Below are 13,760 nucleotides of genomic sequence, written 5' to 3' on the forward strand. Positions count from 1 at the left end.
CTTTCCTATATTAGGGAGGTTTTCAACTATAATCTCCTCAAATATTTTCTCAGTCCCTTTCTTTTTCTCTTCTTCTTCTGGAACCCCTCTAATTCGAATGTTGGTGCGTTTAATGTTGTCCCAGAGGTCTCTGAGACTGTCCTTTGTTCTTTTCATTCTTCTTTCTTTATTTTGCTCTGCATCAGTTATTTGCACTATTTTATCTTCCATGTCACTTATCCGTTCTTCTGCCTCAGTTATTCTGCTATTGATCCCTTCTAGAGTATTTTTCATTTCATTTATTGTGTTTTTAATCGATGCTTGATTCATCTTTAGTTCTTCTAGGTCCTTGTTAACTGTTTCTTGCATATTGTCTATTCTATTTCCTAGATTTTGGATCATGGAAATAGAATCTTGGATCATCTTTACCATCATTATTCTGAATTCTTTTTCAGGTAGACTGCCTATTACCTCTTCATTTGTTAGGTCTGGTAGGTTTTTATCTTGCTCCTTCACCTGCTGTGTGTTTTTCTGTCTTCTCATTTTGCTTATCTTCCTGTTTTGGGGGTCTCCTTTTTGCAGGCTGCAGATTCGTAGTTCCCGTTGTTTTTGGTGTCTGTCCCTAGTGGCTAAGGTTGTTTCAGTAGGTTGTGTAGGCTTCCTGTTGGGGGGGACTAGTGCCTGTGTTCTGGTGGCTGAGGCTCGATCTTGTCTTTCTGGTGGACAGGTCCACGTCTGGTGGTGTGTTTTGGGGTGCCTGTGGCCTTATTATGTTTTTAGGCAGCCTCTCTGCTAATGATTGGGGTTGTGTTCCTGTCTTGCTAGTTGCTTGGCATAGGGTGACCAGCACTGTAGCTTGCTGGTCGTTGACTGAAGCTGGGTGCTGGTGTTGAGATGGAGATCTCTGGGAGATTTTCGCCGCTTGATATTATGTGGAGCTGGGAGGTCTCTTGTGGACCAGTGTCCTGAGATTGGCTCTCCTACTTCAGAGGCACAGCACTGACTCCTGGCTGCAGCTCCAAGAGCCTTTCATCTACACATCTCAGAATAAAAGGGAGAAAAAGTAGAAAGAATTAGTAGGAGAAAGAAAGAGAGAAAGAAAGGAAGAAGGAAAGAAAGGAAGGAAGGAAGAAAGAAAGAGGAGGGAGGGAGGGAGGAAGGGAAGGTAGGAAAAAAAGAAAGAAGATAAAGTAAAATAGAATAAAGTATAAAATATAGTAGTGTTATTAAAAAAGTAATTATTGAAAAAAAACGGATGGATAGAACCCTGGGACCTATGATGGAAGCAAAGCTATACAGAGAAAATCTCACACAGAAGCATACACATACACATTCACAAAAAGAGAACAGGGGGAAAAAAATCGAAAATCTTGCTCTCAAAGTCCACCTCCTCAATTTGGGATAATTCGTTGTAAAAAGAGGAAAAGGGGAAAAAGTCTGAAATCTTGCTCTCAAAGTCTACCTCCTTAATTTGGGATAATTCATTGTAAAAAGAGGAAAAGGGGGAAAAATCTTAAATCTTGTCCTCAAAGTCCACCTCCTCAATTTGGGATGATTCGCTGTCCATTCATGCACTCCACAGATGCAGGGCACATCAAGTGGACCGTGGAGCTTTAATCCGCTGCCTCTAAGGCTGCACAGAGAGATTTCCCTGTCTATTCTCTGCTCTCACAGCTCCCAGGTCTCAACCTTGGACCTGTCCCCGCCTCTGCACGTAGTTCGCCGGAGGGTGTCCGTTCTTCGCTCAGACAGGACGGGTTTAAAGGAGCCGCTGATTCGGGGGCTCTGGCTCACTCAGGCCGAGGGGAGGGAGAGGCACGCAGTGCGGGGCGGGCCTGCAGCGGCAGAGGCCGGCGTGACGTTGCACCAGCCCGAGGCGCTCCGTGTGCTTTCCCGGAGAAGCCATCCCTGGGTCCCGGGACCCCGGCAGTGGCGGGCTGTACAGGCTCCCCGGAAGGGGGGGTGGACAGTGACCTGCGCTCGCACACAGGCCTTGTGGTGGCGACAGCAGCAGCCCAAGCGTCCCACGCCTCTCTCCGGGGTCCGCACCTTCAGCCGCGGCTCGCGCCCGTCTCTGGAGCTTCTTTAAGCAGCGCTCTTAATGCCCTCTCCTTGCGCACCAGGAAACAAAAGGGAAGAAAAAGTCTCTTGCCTCTTCGGCAGCTCCAGACTTTTTCCCCGGACTCCCTCCGGGCTAGCCGCGGCGCACCAACCCCTTCAGGCTCTCTTCCTGCCGCCAGCCCCAGTCCTCTCCCTGCGCTCCGACTGATACCCGAGCCTCAGCTCCCAGCCCCGCCCGCCCCGGTGGCCGAGCAGACAAGCCTCTCGGGCTGGTGTGTGCCTGAGGGCACCGATCCTCTGTGCCGGAATCTCTGCTTTGGCCTCCGCACCCCTGTTGCTGTGCTCTCCTCGGCTACTCCGAAGCTTTCCCCCTCCGCCACCCGCAGTCTCCGCCCGTGACGGGGCTTCTAGTGTGTGGAAACCTTTCCTCCTTCACGGCTCCCTCCCACTGGTGCAGGTCCCGTCCCTATCCTTTTGTCTCTGTTTATTCTTTTTTCTTTTGCCCTACCCAGGTATGTGGGGAGTTTCTTGCCTTTTGGGGGGTCTGAGGTCTTCTGTCAGCGTTCAGTAGGTGTTCTGTAGGAGTTGCTCCACGTGTAGATGAATTTCTGATGTATCTGTGGGGAGGAACGTGATCTCCGCGTCTTACTCTTCCGCCATCTTCCTCTGGATCCCCTGTTTGTAGACTTTTTGATGATGGCCATTCTGACTGGTGTGAGGTGATATCTCATTGTACTTTCGATTTGCATTTCTCTAATAATTGGCAATGTTGAACATCTTTTCTTGTGCCTGTTGGCCATCTGTATGTCTTCTTTGGAGAAATGTCTGTTTAGGTCTTCTGTCCATTTTTTGATTGGGTTGTTTGTTTTTCTGATATTGAGCTGCGTCAGCTTTTTTTGTAAATTTTGAAGGTTAATCCCTTGTTGTTTGCATCATTTACAAATATTTTCTCTCATTCTGTGGGCTGTATTTTCGCTTTGTTTATGGTTTCCTTTGCTGCACAAAAGCTTTTGAGTTTAATTAGGTCCCATTTGTTTATTTTTGTTTTTATTTCCATTACTCTAGGAGATGGCTCAAGAAAGGTATTGCTGTGATTCATGTCAAAGGGTGTTCTGCCTATGTTTTCCTCTAAGAGTTTTATAGTATCCAGTCTTACATTTAGGTCTGTAATCCATTTTGAATTTATTTTTGTGTATGGTGTTAGAGAATGTTCTAATTTCATTGTTTTACATGTAGCTGTCCAGTTTTCCCAGCACCATTTATTGAAGAGACTGTATTTTCTTCATTGTATAGTCTTCCTCCTTTGTCATAGATTAATTGACCATAGGTTTATTTCTGGGCTTTCTATCCTGTTCCATTGATCGATATCTCTGTTTTTGTGCCAGTATCACACTGTTTTAATTACTGTAGCTTTGTAGTATAGTCTGAAGTCAGGGAACCTGATTCGTCCAGTGTCATTTTTGTTTCTTAAGATTGCTTTGGCTATTTGGGGTCCATACAAATTAAAAATTTTTTTGTTCTAGTTCTGTGAAAAATGCCATTGGTAATTTGATAGGGATTGCATTGAATCTGTAGCATGCTTGTGATAGTACAGTCATTTTGACAATATTGATTCTTCGAATCCAAGAACATGGTATATATTTCCATCTGTTTGTGTCAGCTTCAATTTCTTTCATCAGCGTCACATAGTTTTTGGAGTACAGGTCTTTTGCCTCCTTAGGTAGGTTTACCTAGGTATTTTATTTTTTTTGATGCAATGATAAATGGGATTGTTTCTTTAATTTCTCTTTCTGATCTTTTGTTGTTAGTGTATAGAAATACAACAGATTTCTGTGTATTAATTTTGTATACTGCAACTTTACTGAATTCATTGATGAGCTCTAGTAGTTTTCTTTTAGGATTTTCTATGTATAGTATCATGTCATCTGAAAACGGTGACAGTTTTACTTCTTTTCCAATCTGAATTCATTTTATTTCTTCTTCTTCTCTGATTGCCATGGCTAGGACTTCCAAAACTATTGAATAAAAGTGGCGAGAGTGGACATCCTTGTCTTGTTCCTGATCTTAGAGGAAATGCTTTCAGATTTTCACCATTGAGTATGATGTTGGCTGTAGTTTTGTCATATATGGCCTTCATTATGTTGAGTTAAGTTCCCTCTATGCCCACTTTCTGGAGAGTTTCCGTCATAAATGGGTATTGAATTTTGTCAGAAGCTTTTTCTGCATCTGTTGAGATGATCATATGGTTTTTATTCTTCAGTTTGTTAATGTGGTATATCACAGTGATTGATTTGTGGATATCGAAAAATCCTTGCATCCCTGGAATATACCTTGCATCCCTGAGATATACCACAATCCTTGCATCATGGTATATGATCCTTTTAGTATATTGTTGGATTCGGTTTGCTAGTATTTTGTAGAGGACTTTTGTGTCTGTGTTCATCAGTGATATTGGCCTGTAATTTTCCTTTTTTTGCGGTATCTTTCTCTGGTTTTGGTATCAAGGTGATGGTGGCCTCATAGAATGAGTTTGGGAGTGTTCCTTCCTCTGCAATCTTTTGGAAGAGTTTCAGAAGGATAGATGTTAACTCTTCTCTAAATGTTTGATAGAATTCACCTGTGAAGCCGTTTGGTCCTGGACTTTTGTTGGTTGGGAGTTTTTTAATCACAGTTTCAATTTCAGTACTTGTGATTGGTCTGTTCATATTTTTTATTTCTTCATGGTTCAGTCTTGGGAGATTGTATCTTTCTAAAATTTGTCCATTTCTTCTAGGTTGTCCATTTTATTGGCATATAGTAGCTTGTAGTAGTCTCTTATGATCCTTTGTATATCTTTGGTGTCAGTTGTAACTTCTTCATTTCTAATTTTATTGATTTGAGCCTGCTCCCTTTTATTCTTGATGAGTCTGGCTAAAGGTTATCAATTTTGCTTATCTTTTCAAAGAACCAGCATTTAGTTTCATTGATCTTTTCTATCACTTTCTTTGTCTCAATTTCATTTATTTCTGCTCTAATCTTTATGATGATTTCTTTCCTTCCAATGACTTTGGGTATTTTTGTTCTTCTTTCTCTAATTGCTTTAGGTGTAAGGTTAGGTTATTTATTGGGGATTTTTCTTGTTTCCTGAGGTAAGATTGTATTGCTATAAACTTCCCTCTTAGAACTGCTTTTGCTGCATCCCATAGGTTTTGGATCATCATACTTTCATTTTCATTTGTCTCTAGGTATTTTTGGATTTCCTCTTTGATCTCTTCATTGATCCATTGGTTGTTTAGTAGCGTATTGTTTAACCTCCACGTGTTTGTGTTTTTTACAGTTTTTTTCTTGTAGTTTATTTCTATTCTCATCGCGTTGTGGTCGGAAAAGATGCTTGACATGATTTCAGTTTTCTTAAATTTACCGAAGTATGCTTTGTAGCCTAGCATGTGATCAGTCCTGGAGAATGTTCCATGTGCACTTGAAATGAATGTGTATTCTGCTGCTTTTGGACAGGATGCTCTATAAATATCAGTTAAGTCCGTCTGGTCTAATGTGTTATTTAAGGCCTGTGTCTCCTTATTGATTTTCTGTCTGGATGATCTGCCCATTGATGAAAGTGGTGTGTTAAAGGCCCCCCCCCAATTATTGTGTTGCTGTTGATTTCTCCTTTTATGGCTGTTAGTATTTGCCTTATATATTGAGGTGCTCCTGTGTTGGGTGCATATATATTTACAATTGTTATATCTTCTTCTTGGATTGATCCCTTGATCATTATGTAGTATCCTTCTTTATCTCTTGTAACAGTCTATTTTAAAGTCTGTTTTGTCTGATCTGAGTATTGCTAATCTAACTGTCTTTTGATTTCCATTTGCATGGAATACCTTTTTCCATTTACTCACTTTCAGCCTGTATGTATCCCTAGATCTTAAGTGGGTCTGTTGTAGACAGCATATACATGGGTCTTGTTTTTGTATCCATTTCAGCCAGTCTGTGTCTTTTGTTTGGAGCATTTAATCTGTTTATGTTTAAGGTAATTACCCCCACCTCCGATACCAGCAGGTAGGTCTGGCCCAGGCTCTTATGAGGTCACTGCTTTTTCCCCTGGGTCCTGGTGTGCACAAGACCTTGTGTGTGTCCTCCAAGAGTGGAGTTTCTGTTACCCCAGTCCTGTGGAGCTCCTGTGATCAAACCCTGCTGGCCTTCAAAGCCAGATGCTCTGGGAGCTCCTCCTCCTGATGCCAGACCTGCAGGCCAGGGAGCCTGACGTGGGGCTCAGAACCTTCACTCCTATAGGAGAACCTCTGAGATATAATTATTTTCCAGTTTGTGGGTTGCCCACCCAGCGGGTATGGGATTTGATTTTATCACAGTTGTGCCCCTCCTACCATCTTGTTGTGGCTTCTTCTTTGTCTTTGCATGTAGGATATCTTTTTCGGTAAGTTCCAGCAGTTTTTTGTTGATGGTTGTTCAGCAGTTAGTTGTAATTTTGGTGTTTTCATGAGAGGGGGTGAGCTCACGTCCTTCCTCCCAGCCATCTTGTTACTGCCCCCATCCCCAGTGACTTCATCTTAGGTTGTTTATCCCAGCCCTTTCCTCTGACCTTGGGTGCAGAATGAGCAGCAAGTCAAATACAAGAAAGTTCAAAGGAAAAAGCATGTTAATATGTTTTTTAAAAGTGATATTAGTGTACATTGACCTTTCCATGTTCCCTTGGAGCCTTCTACCCTTGGGGCCTCCACGAATGGTTCCCGTAGAGAACAGTGGCATCCTCACTTCTGTATCGTGGGCCCAGACACACTGAGCAGTACTTGTCAAAGTGAGGTCTTTGGTCAGATGGTCTGAGTCAGAATTGCTTAGGCAGTATGTTAAAGTGCAGGTGCCTGGGCTGTCTCCAGACCTGCTAAATCACTCTGGGCAGTGATACCTCGAATCGACACTGCCCCCTGGCCTAGGAGTGTTATACACACTAATTTATTTAAAGCAGCTTTATTGAGATTTAATTAAAATACTGTAAAGTTCACACCTTTAATGTGTACAGTTCAGTGGTTTTTAGTATATTTTCAGGGTTATCCAACCATTACCATCATCTAATTTTAGAATATTTTCATCATCTGAATAAGAAACCTTGTAAATAGACTTTTCTCCAGAGAAGATATATAAATGGCCAATAAGCACATGAAAAGATGCTCAAAATCATTAGTCATTAAGGAAATGCAAATCAAAACCATAATGAGATACCACTTCACACCCACTAGGAGGGATAAAATGAAAGACAGACAATAATAAGTGTTGACAGAGATGTGGAGAAATTGGAGCCCTCATATGCTGCTGGTAGGATTGTAAAGTGGTGCAGCAACTTTGGAAAACAGTACAGCAGCAGTTCCTCAAAATGTTAAACATAGAGTTACCACATGTCCTAGGAATTCCACTCCAAGAGAATCAAAGACATATGCCTGCACAAAAACATGTACAGTGATGTTCACAGCAGTATTATTTATGATAGCCAAAAATCCAATGGACGAATGGGTACACAAAATGTAATTTATTCATAAAAGCAAAAATGAACAGATGGGACTACATAAAACTCAAAAGCTTATGCACAGCAAAAGAAACAACAAAATGAAAAGGCAGCCTACAGAATTGGAGAAAAATTTTGCAAACCATAGATCAGGTAAGGTGTTATTATCCAAAATATATAAAGAACTCATACAAGCAATAACAAAAAACCCAACAATCTGGTTAAAAAATGGGCAGAAGAACTAAATAGACATTTTTCCAAAGAGGACATCAAAATGGCCAAGAGGCAAGATGCTTAACTAAAATGCTAAGTGAAACAAGCCAGACATAAAAGGTCACGTATTGTATGATTTCATTTATATGGAATGGTCTAAAATGGGCAAATCTGTGGAGACAGAAAGTAGATTAGTCATTTCCAGGGGATGTGGGGAGGCAGGATATGACTGCTAATAGGTATAAAGCTTCTTTTTGGGGTGATGAAAATAGTTTGGACTTAGGTAGTGGTGATGGTTGTACAACTCTGAATTATACTAAAAACCACATTTATACTTTAAAATGGTGAATTCTGTGGTATGTGAATTGTATCATTATTGATATAATATTTTATTGTTAAAAAAACTTTTGTGCCCATTATATACACACAAACATTTGCAGAAGAAAAAGTAACCTAATGTTTTAAATTTAGGACTGAAAGTCAAAAACGTTTGGGGGACTTTGACTCAAATGACTCAGCCCTGCTCTCTTGTGAAAAACTAAGCCAATTTAAGTGAATTGGTACCAAAAGGTACTTTATAGAGTTCACCCAGTACCTCTTCCAACCCCTTATTTTATGGAAGAGGATATGAGGTTGAGAAGGAGCAGGTGACTTGGTCGGGACCACAGGGTCGCACTGCGCGTCCAGTAGGCCCCATGGAGCTGTCCTTTCCCACCTCTCCCCGACCTCCCCCTCCACCCCTGCCCCCTAAGTAATTAGTGGAGCCTCGTCAGCTGTGTTGAAAGTCGTAACTAAGGGCTGTTATTCATAACCCATGACATGCGGAGATGCGTTGAGGATGCACCAGATGAGGACACTGGGGGATGGAGAAAGATGTCTCTTTACGTGTCTGAACAAGGTCAGCTCTTCTTTTGGGGATGAGAATGGTTAGCATTTGTGTATCCCAGGTTGGCTGTAAGACAACAAACAAGAAAAGGAGGCAGTTAGTAGTTTTTTGGCCACAGTTGCAGGGTCATTGAGGACATTGAACGTTAAGACACTCTTACTAATCAGAACAGAGGAATGTTGACCGAATGGGAGCGATGACCTGCCCAGGGCTCTTTACCCTTTTTCTTCAGTGGAGTTTTAAATTCTCGACTGACGAGCACAGCTCTCCCCAAAACTCAGAACACTTGCCTTTCCAGATCAATGCAGTCCCCTAAAAGCATATTTTGAAATGACTAAGAAGACACTGTGACAGTCACCTTATTGCTACTTTGTAATAAGTTTAAAAAATACTACAATCAAACCTTACAGTGTTGTACCCCATGATAACCTAAAATCAGATAAAACACGGCCAGCAGTTGGCTTCCGAATGCCTAGAAGTCTGGCCAGAGGGCTGTGCACGTCTGTTCCATCATCTGATTAATTTCACATAACATGACTGAATTTTCTGTGATTGATTTTTTTTTTTTTTGGACCCCATCTGTAGCTTTATCAAAGTTGTACCGTGTTTGAGTAGCTCTGCAGAAATAGCAATGACCCCTTTCTTTAGCACAAAGCCTTTTATAGCCAGCTCTGGCCTCTTTCAAGCTGCATTAACATTTAAACATCGTTTTTAGAATACTTTACAACGCACTTTGCTCTTTTTTTTTTTTTTTTTACTTAATATTATTTGGTGTGTATTTTTGCATAAAGCTGCCTTATTTTTTCATGTTGATCCTTTTTAATGGTTATGTAATCAATGAATTGAGTTCTTACAATATAGTAAATCAGACCCCTAAAAGGACACATTTAGCTTGATTCCAGGATTTTTGTCCATTGCTGAAACCAACAACAACAAAAACTCCTGTACTCAACATCCCTGTACCTACAGTGAGTGTTCTTATGAATTATTTTTCAAAGTCTGTTCCATGAACTACCTGCATCAGAATCACTGGGGGTGAGAAAGGGGAGGTGGGTCTGAAATGTATTGATAGAGTCTCAGGCCTGGTCACACACCCACCAGTTTGGACTCTGGGAGGATGGAATCGGAAAATCCACATTAGTAAATCTCCTAAGGGACTTTCACGCTGACTAGAATTTGAGACTAACTCAAAAGGTGAACTTCTTAGAAGAGGCTGCTAGGTAGTTCATTATAATGACCACTGATGGAGTGCTTACTAGGTGCTAGCAGGCACTGGATACAGCATTTAATCCTCAAACAATACTGTTACTTTTTCTACTTTAGCAGGTTTAACAGGAGTCTCAGGCCAAGTAACGTTGCCAAGTTTAGCAGGCCAGTATCTCACGGGACTGGTATCTGCGCCCTTGTTCTTAATCGGTCCATGCATTTCTATCATAAACAGCAGTCCATCTGTGAACCTTCACTTTCTACCTAGTTTAGTCCCGTTGGAGAAAAATTAGAAAAACCTTAGATTCTGGCCTCAGACCTTCCTGTCTGGAGCCAGACGCTGAGCTCAGAACAGACTTTGTGAGAAACACTCCGTGGAATAAGAAAAGTGAAGGTAGCAGGGTTGCTTCTCATTTCCCGGGGTTCAGATGCTGTTAGGAATCTCACCTGCGCTCGGTCGGTCAGAAACCAGCAGGCCAGGTGCAGAGGTGGAGAGGGTGGCGGGCACGGGCATTTGTGCGCTAAGCGATGTGGAAGCGGACACCCCACAGGTCCGTGGAGTTGTAGTCTGGGCCCTCATGGCCTTGAAATTTAATTTCTCTCTAGCCACAGGCTGGTAGCTATGAAGAGGGGGGCCCAGACCCACTCAGAAAATCTGGATTGAAAAGGGAAAACAGAGGTTAACTCTGGAGGGGCCGAGGGTAGACCTGTATGAGAAACAAGAACAGAGTTGCGGAGAACAAGCGTTTTTTTTCCTGGTCCTGAAGCTTTGAATCCATATGGAAAGAAGTGATGATTAGATGTGCGAGGGGTGCGGGGGTGTTTTGAGGAGAGAAAGCGAAGTCTGGCTGAGAAGCTAAGGATGCAGGGCCACAGCCAGAGGCTTGTGGGGAACCCTGCCAGCGGGAAGGCACAGGGAGCTCCTGGCTTTTGGCGAAAAGTGTTTTGAAACCATTTAGAACAGTACAGAGCAGGGGTCAGCAAACCTTTTCAGCAAAGAGCCATAGAATAAATATTTTAAAGCTTTGCCGGCTGCGTGGTCTGTGCTTAGATAGTACATAAATGAATGGGCGCCCATTTTCCATGCCCATTAGGCCCAAGTCTTCAGAGGAATGACCATTGGCTTTGGAATTAGCTGGACTGGGTTTCAACTGCAGTTCTGACCTCCACTAGCTGGGGAGAGGCAGGCTGTGTAGCCTGATGGTTAAGAACTTGGACTCTGGAAGTGGAGGGTTCAAGTCCTACCTCCACCACCCATGAGCTGTGTCACCTTAGCTAAGGCCCTTCTCTTCTCTGAACTCCCCTGTCTCAGAGCTGTGGTGAGAATTATATGAGCCAAGCACCTTTACACACACACACACGCGCGCGCGCGCGCTCTTGCTCGCTCGCTCTCTCTCTCTCTCTCTCTCTCTCTCTCTCTCTCTCTTAGCACAGTGGTGCCTGGCATGTGGTAAGTGCACAGTAAATATTAAGTTAGTATTACTGGTCTCTGAGCAGGGGATTCCTCATCTATTACCATGCACTGAAAGGTTTTGCCCCAAATCTATTGTAGTGAGTCATTATTTTCTTCCCAGTTGACAGAGCTGGCAGTCCACCCTCTGAGGACGTTTGCACGAGCCTCCTATGGCGAGCTTTAGTAGGGATTCTGCGCTGCGATTCCAAGCTCAGTCGACAGTCCCTATAACTAGGCTGTGAGGATTAGAGAATCTTAGCATCCTGATGAGATGGGACCACCGTAACCTGCCCTGATCTGAAAGCAGTCAAACGGTTCAGCCTTCCAGCGCCCAACCCTGAACTTGGAAGTGGGACAGAGAGGCCTGATCATGGACCCTTGCATCAAAGTCTCTGATGAGAGGCCTCATCAGACCCTTGCATCAAAGCCCCGTGCTTGACGCTCATAAATTCTTATGAAGCTCACTTATCTGCTTTCCCACCCCAAGGAGATGTTGAGCTGTAACAAGAAGGGAATGGGATGGGGATGGGGAGATGGGAGGTGGGTGTTAGACAAATGAGGAGAATTGTGCCCCGGAGACACCATGGGGAGAGACAGCAAACACATACACAAAGAATGTCATTGTTACATAACACAACAGAGATGTGTAGGGGGAGTGTTAAGTCCAGGGGAAAAGTTCATTTCTCTTCATCATTCTTGTGGTTTAGATGGTGAGAGAGTGTGTATCTCATGCTGGAATTGTCCCTTTGAGTCTCTGCTGGAAGAAGGTGGCCATGATTTCAGGCTCTCATTCCAACTTCACCTCTGGACCGCTGACTCTTTCTTCTTTGTTTTTTTCCTTCTGGGTGAGCTCAGAGGAGGACATACAGAGACGGGCCTTGCTCTGAAATGCCTTCTGCATAAAGGATTCCCTGGGGGCAGAAATGCCTCTGTGCCCCAGGTCCTCATCATTGTCATCGACAGGAGGTCCCAAGGGCATGTGGCCCTGCCAGCCAAGCAGCTGAAGCAAAGAGGCGTCACCTGTGTTTGCTGTGGGGGTCTGCTTCCCAGGGTAAGAGATTTGGTCACGCGGGGTCAGCCCTCTGGGTCAGCCTGGGGACGTCACAGCCATGGGAAGAGAGGGGAGCTGGGAAAACCAGCCTGATCCTTCCTGGATCCGTTTTTTCCTCACTTTACTGTATTGTTGCGGGCACAAGGGGACCGCCAAGTCTTTGGAAGTCTGAGAGTTTGCATCGTCTTTAATTTAGTCTGAACACTTGATTTCAAGTGTCAGGAACTTGACTCCAATTCATCTGGGCAGAAATGGAAATTCATGGACTCATCCAACTGCACAGGGTGGGTCAGGGGTCCCTCGGGGTAAACAGGGTCAGGAGCCAGATGCAGGAATATGCCTTCCTAGAGGAGAGGGGGCACAGTTCCTCAATGCTCAACCCTGAAAATGGAGGTGACCTCAGTGGGGCTGTTGTCAGTTGTGGGTATCAAGTGAAATGACTCTGGTCTGGGCACTGTGCCTATACATAGAAATCTCTTTATTAATCTTAGTATAGTTGTTCCTTGGTATCTGCAGGGGGTTGGTTCTAGGACCCCTGTGGATACCAAAATCCATGGATGCTTAGGTCCCTTAGTTGGCCACCCATATCCATGGATGTGGAACCCACAGATATAGAGGACCAACTGTACATTATTTATTCTCTCAATCAATAAATATATGTTGTCTTCCTCGTGCCAGACACTATTCTAGGTTCTCAGGATGCACAGACAGCAATACAAAGTCCCTGCCCTGATGGAGCTTCTGTTCTAGGAAAGGAACTAGATTAAAAAAAAAAAAAAAAAAGTGAGTGAATAAATAAGTAACAGTTTCAGGTGGAAATAAAATTCAAAGGAGAAAAATAAAGTAGGGAAGAGGTTACAGAGTGATGGGAATAGAGTGGACAGCTAGTTTAGATGGGGGGTCTGGCGAGGCTCCTTTGAAGAGCTGGTTTTTGAGCAGAAACTTGAGTGAGGAACAAGCCTTCCAAATAACAGGGAAAAGAGCAGGCAAGGCAGGCAGATGGAAAGCGCAAAGGCCCTGAGGCAGTAGCTAGCTCGGTGTGTGATAGAAACAGTGAGACAGTCAGGAGTGGCTGGAGCCCAGCAAGCAAGGGGTGAATGATAAGAAATAAGGTAGAAGAGGTGGGCAGGAGTTAGGTCTAGAGCTTTTGTGGGTTATTGTAGAGAATAAAGTTTGTAATGAGTAGTCTGAGAAGTCTTTGGGGTGGGGGGTTTGAGCAGGAAAATTACATGAATTGGCTTACATTTTTAGATAAATCACACTGACTGCAAGGTAGAGAGAATAGACTGGTGGGTGAGGCAGAGGGAGAAGCAATAAATAGGGGCAGTGGGGAATCTAGTCAGGAGGCCTTTGGAGCAGCTCACATGCAAGATAATGATGGTTTGCAGTAGGGAAGCAGCTGTGACCCTGCTGA

At 43.5% G+C, this 13,760-nt stretch overlaps 1 protein-coding gene across 1 annotated transcript in view; it reads left to right on the forward strand.

Annotated features, from left to right (window-relative positions):
- VWA2 (von Willebrand factor A domain containing 2) overlaps window positions 1-13,760 on the forward strand; it is a gene marked incomplete at both ends in the record, with an annotated part of 52,183 nt that overhangs the window by 18,382 nt on the left and 20,041 nt on the right. Inside the window, 2 exon segments of the mRNA XM_079712061.1 lie at window positions 12,151-12,316; window positions 12,318-12,346. Of these exon segments, the coding sequence (XP_079568187.1) occupies window positions 12,151-12,316; window positions 12,318-12,346 (195 nt within the window).

This window comes from Hyperoodon ampullatus (assembly GCF_949752795.1).
Source record: "Hyperoodon ampullatus genome assembly, chromosome: 1".
NCBI lineage: Eukaryota > Metazoa > Chordata > Mammalia > Artiodactyla > Ziphiidae > Hyperoodon > Hyperoodon ampullatus.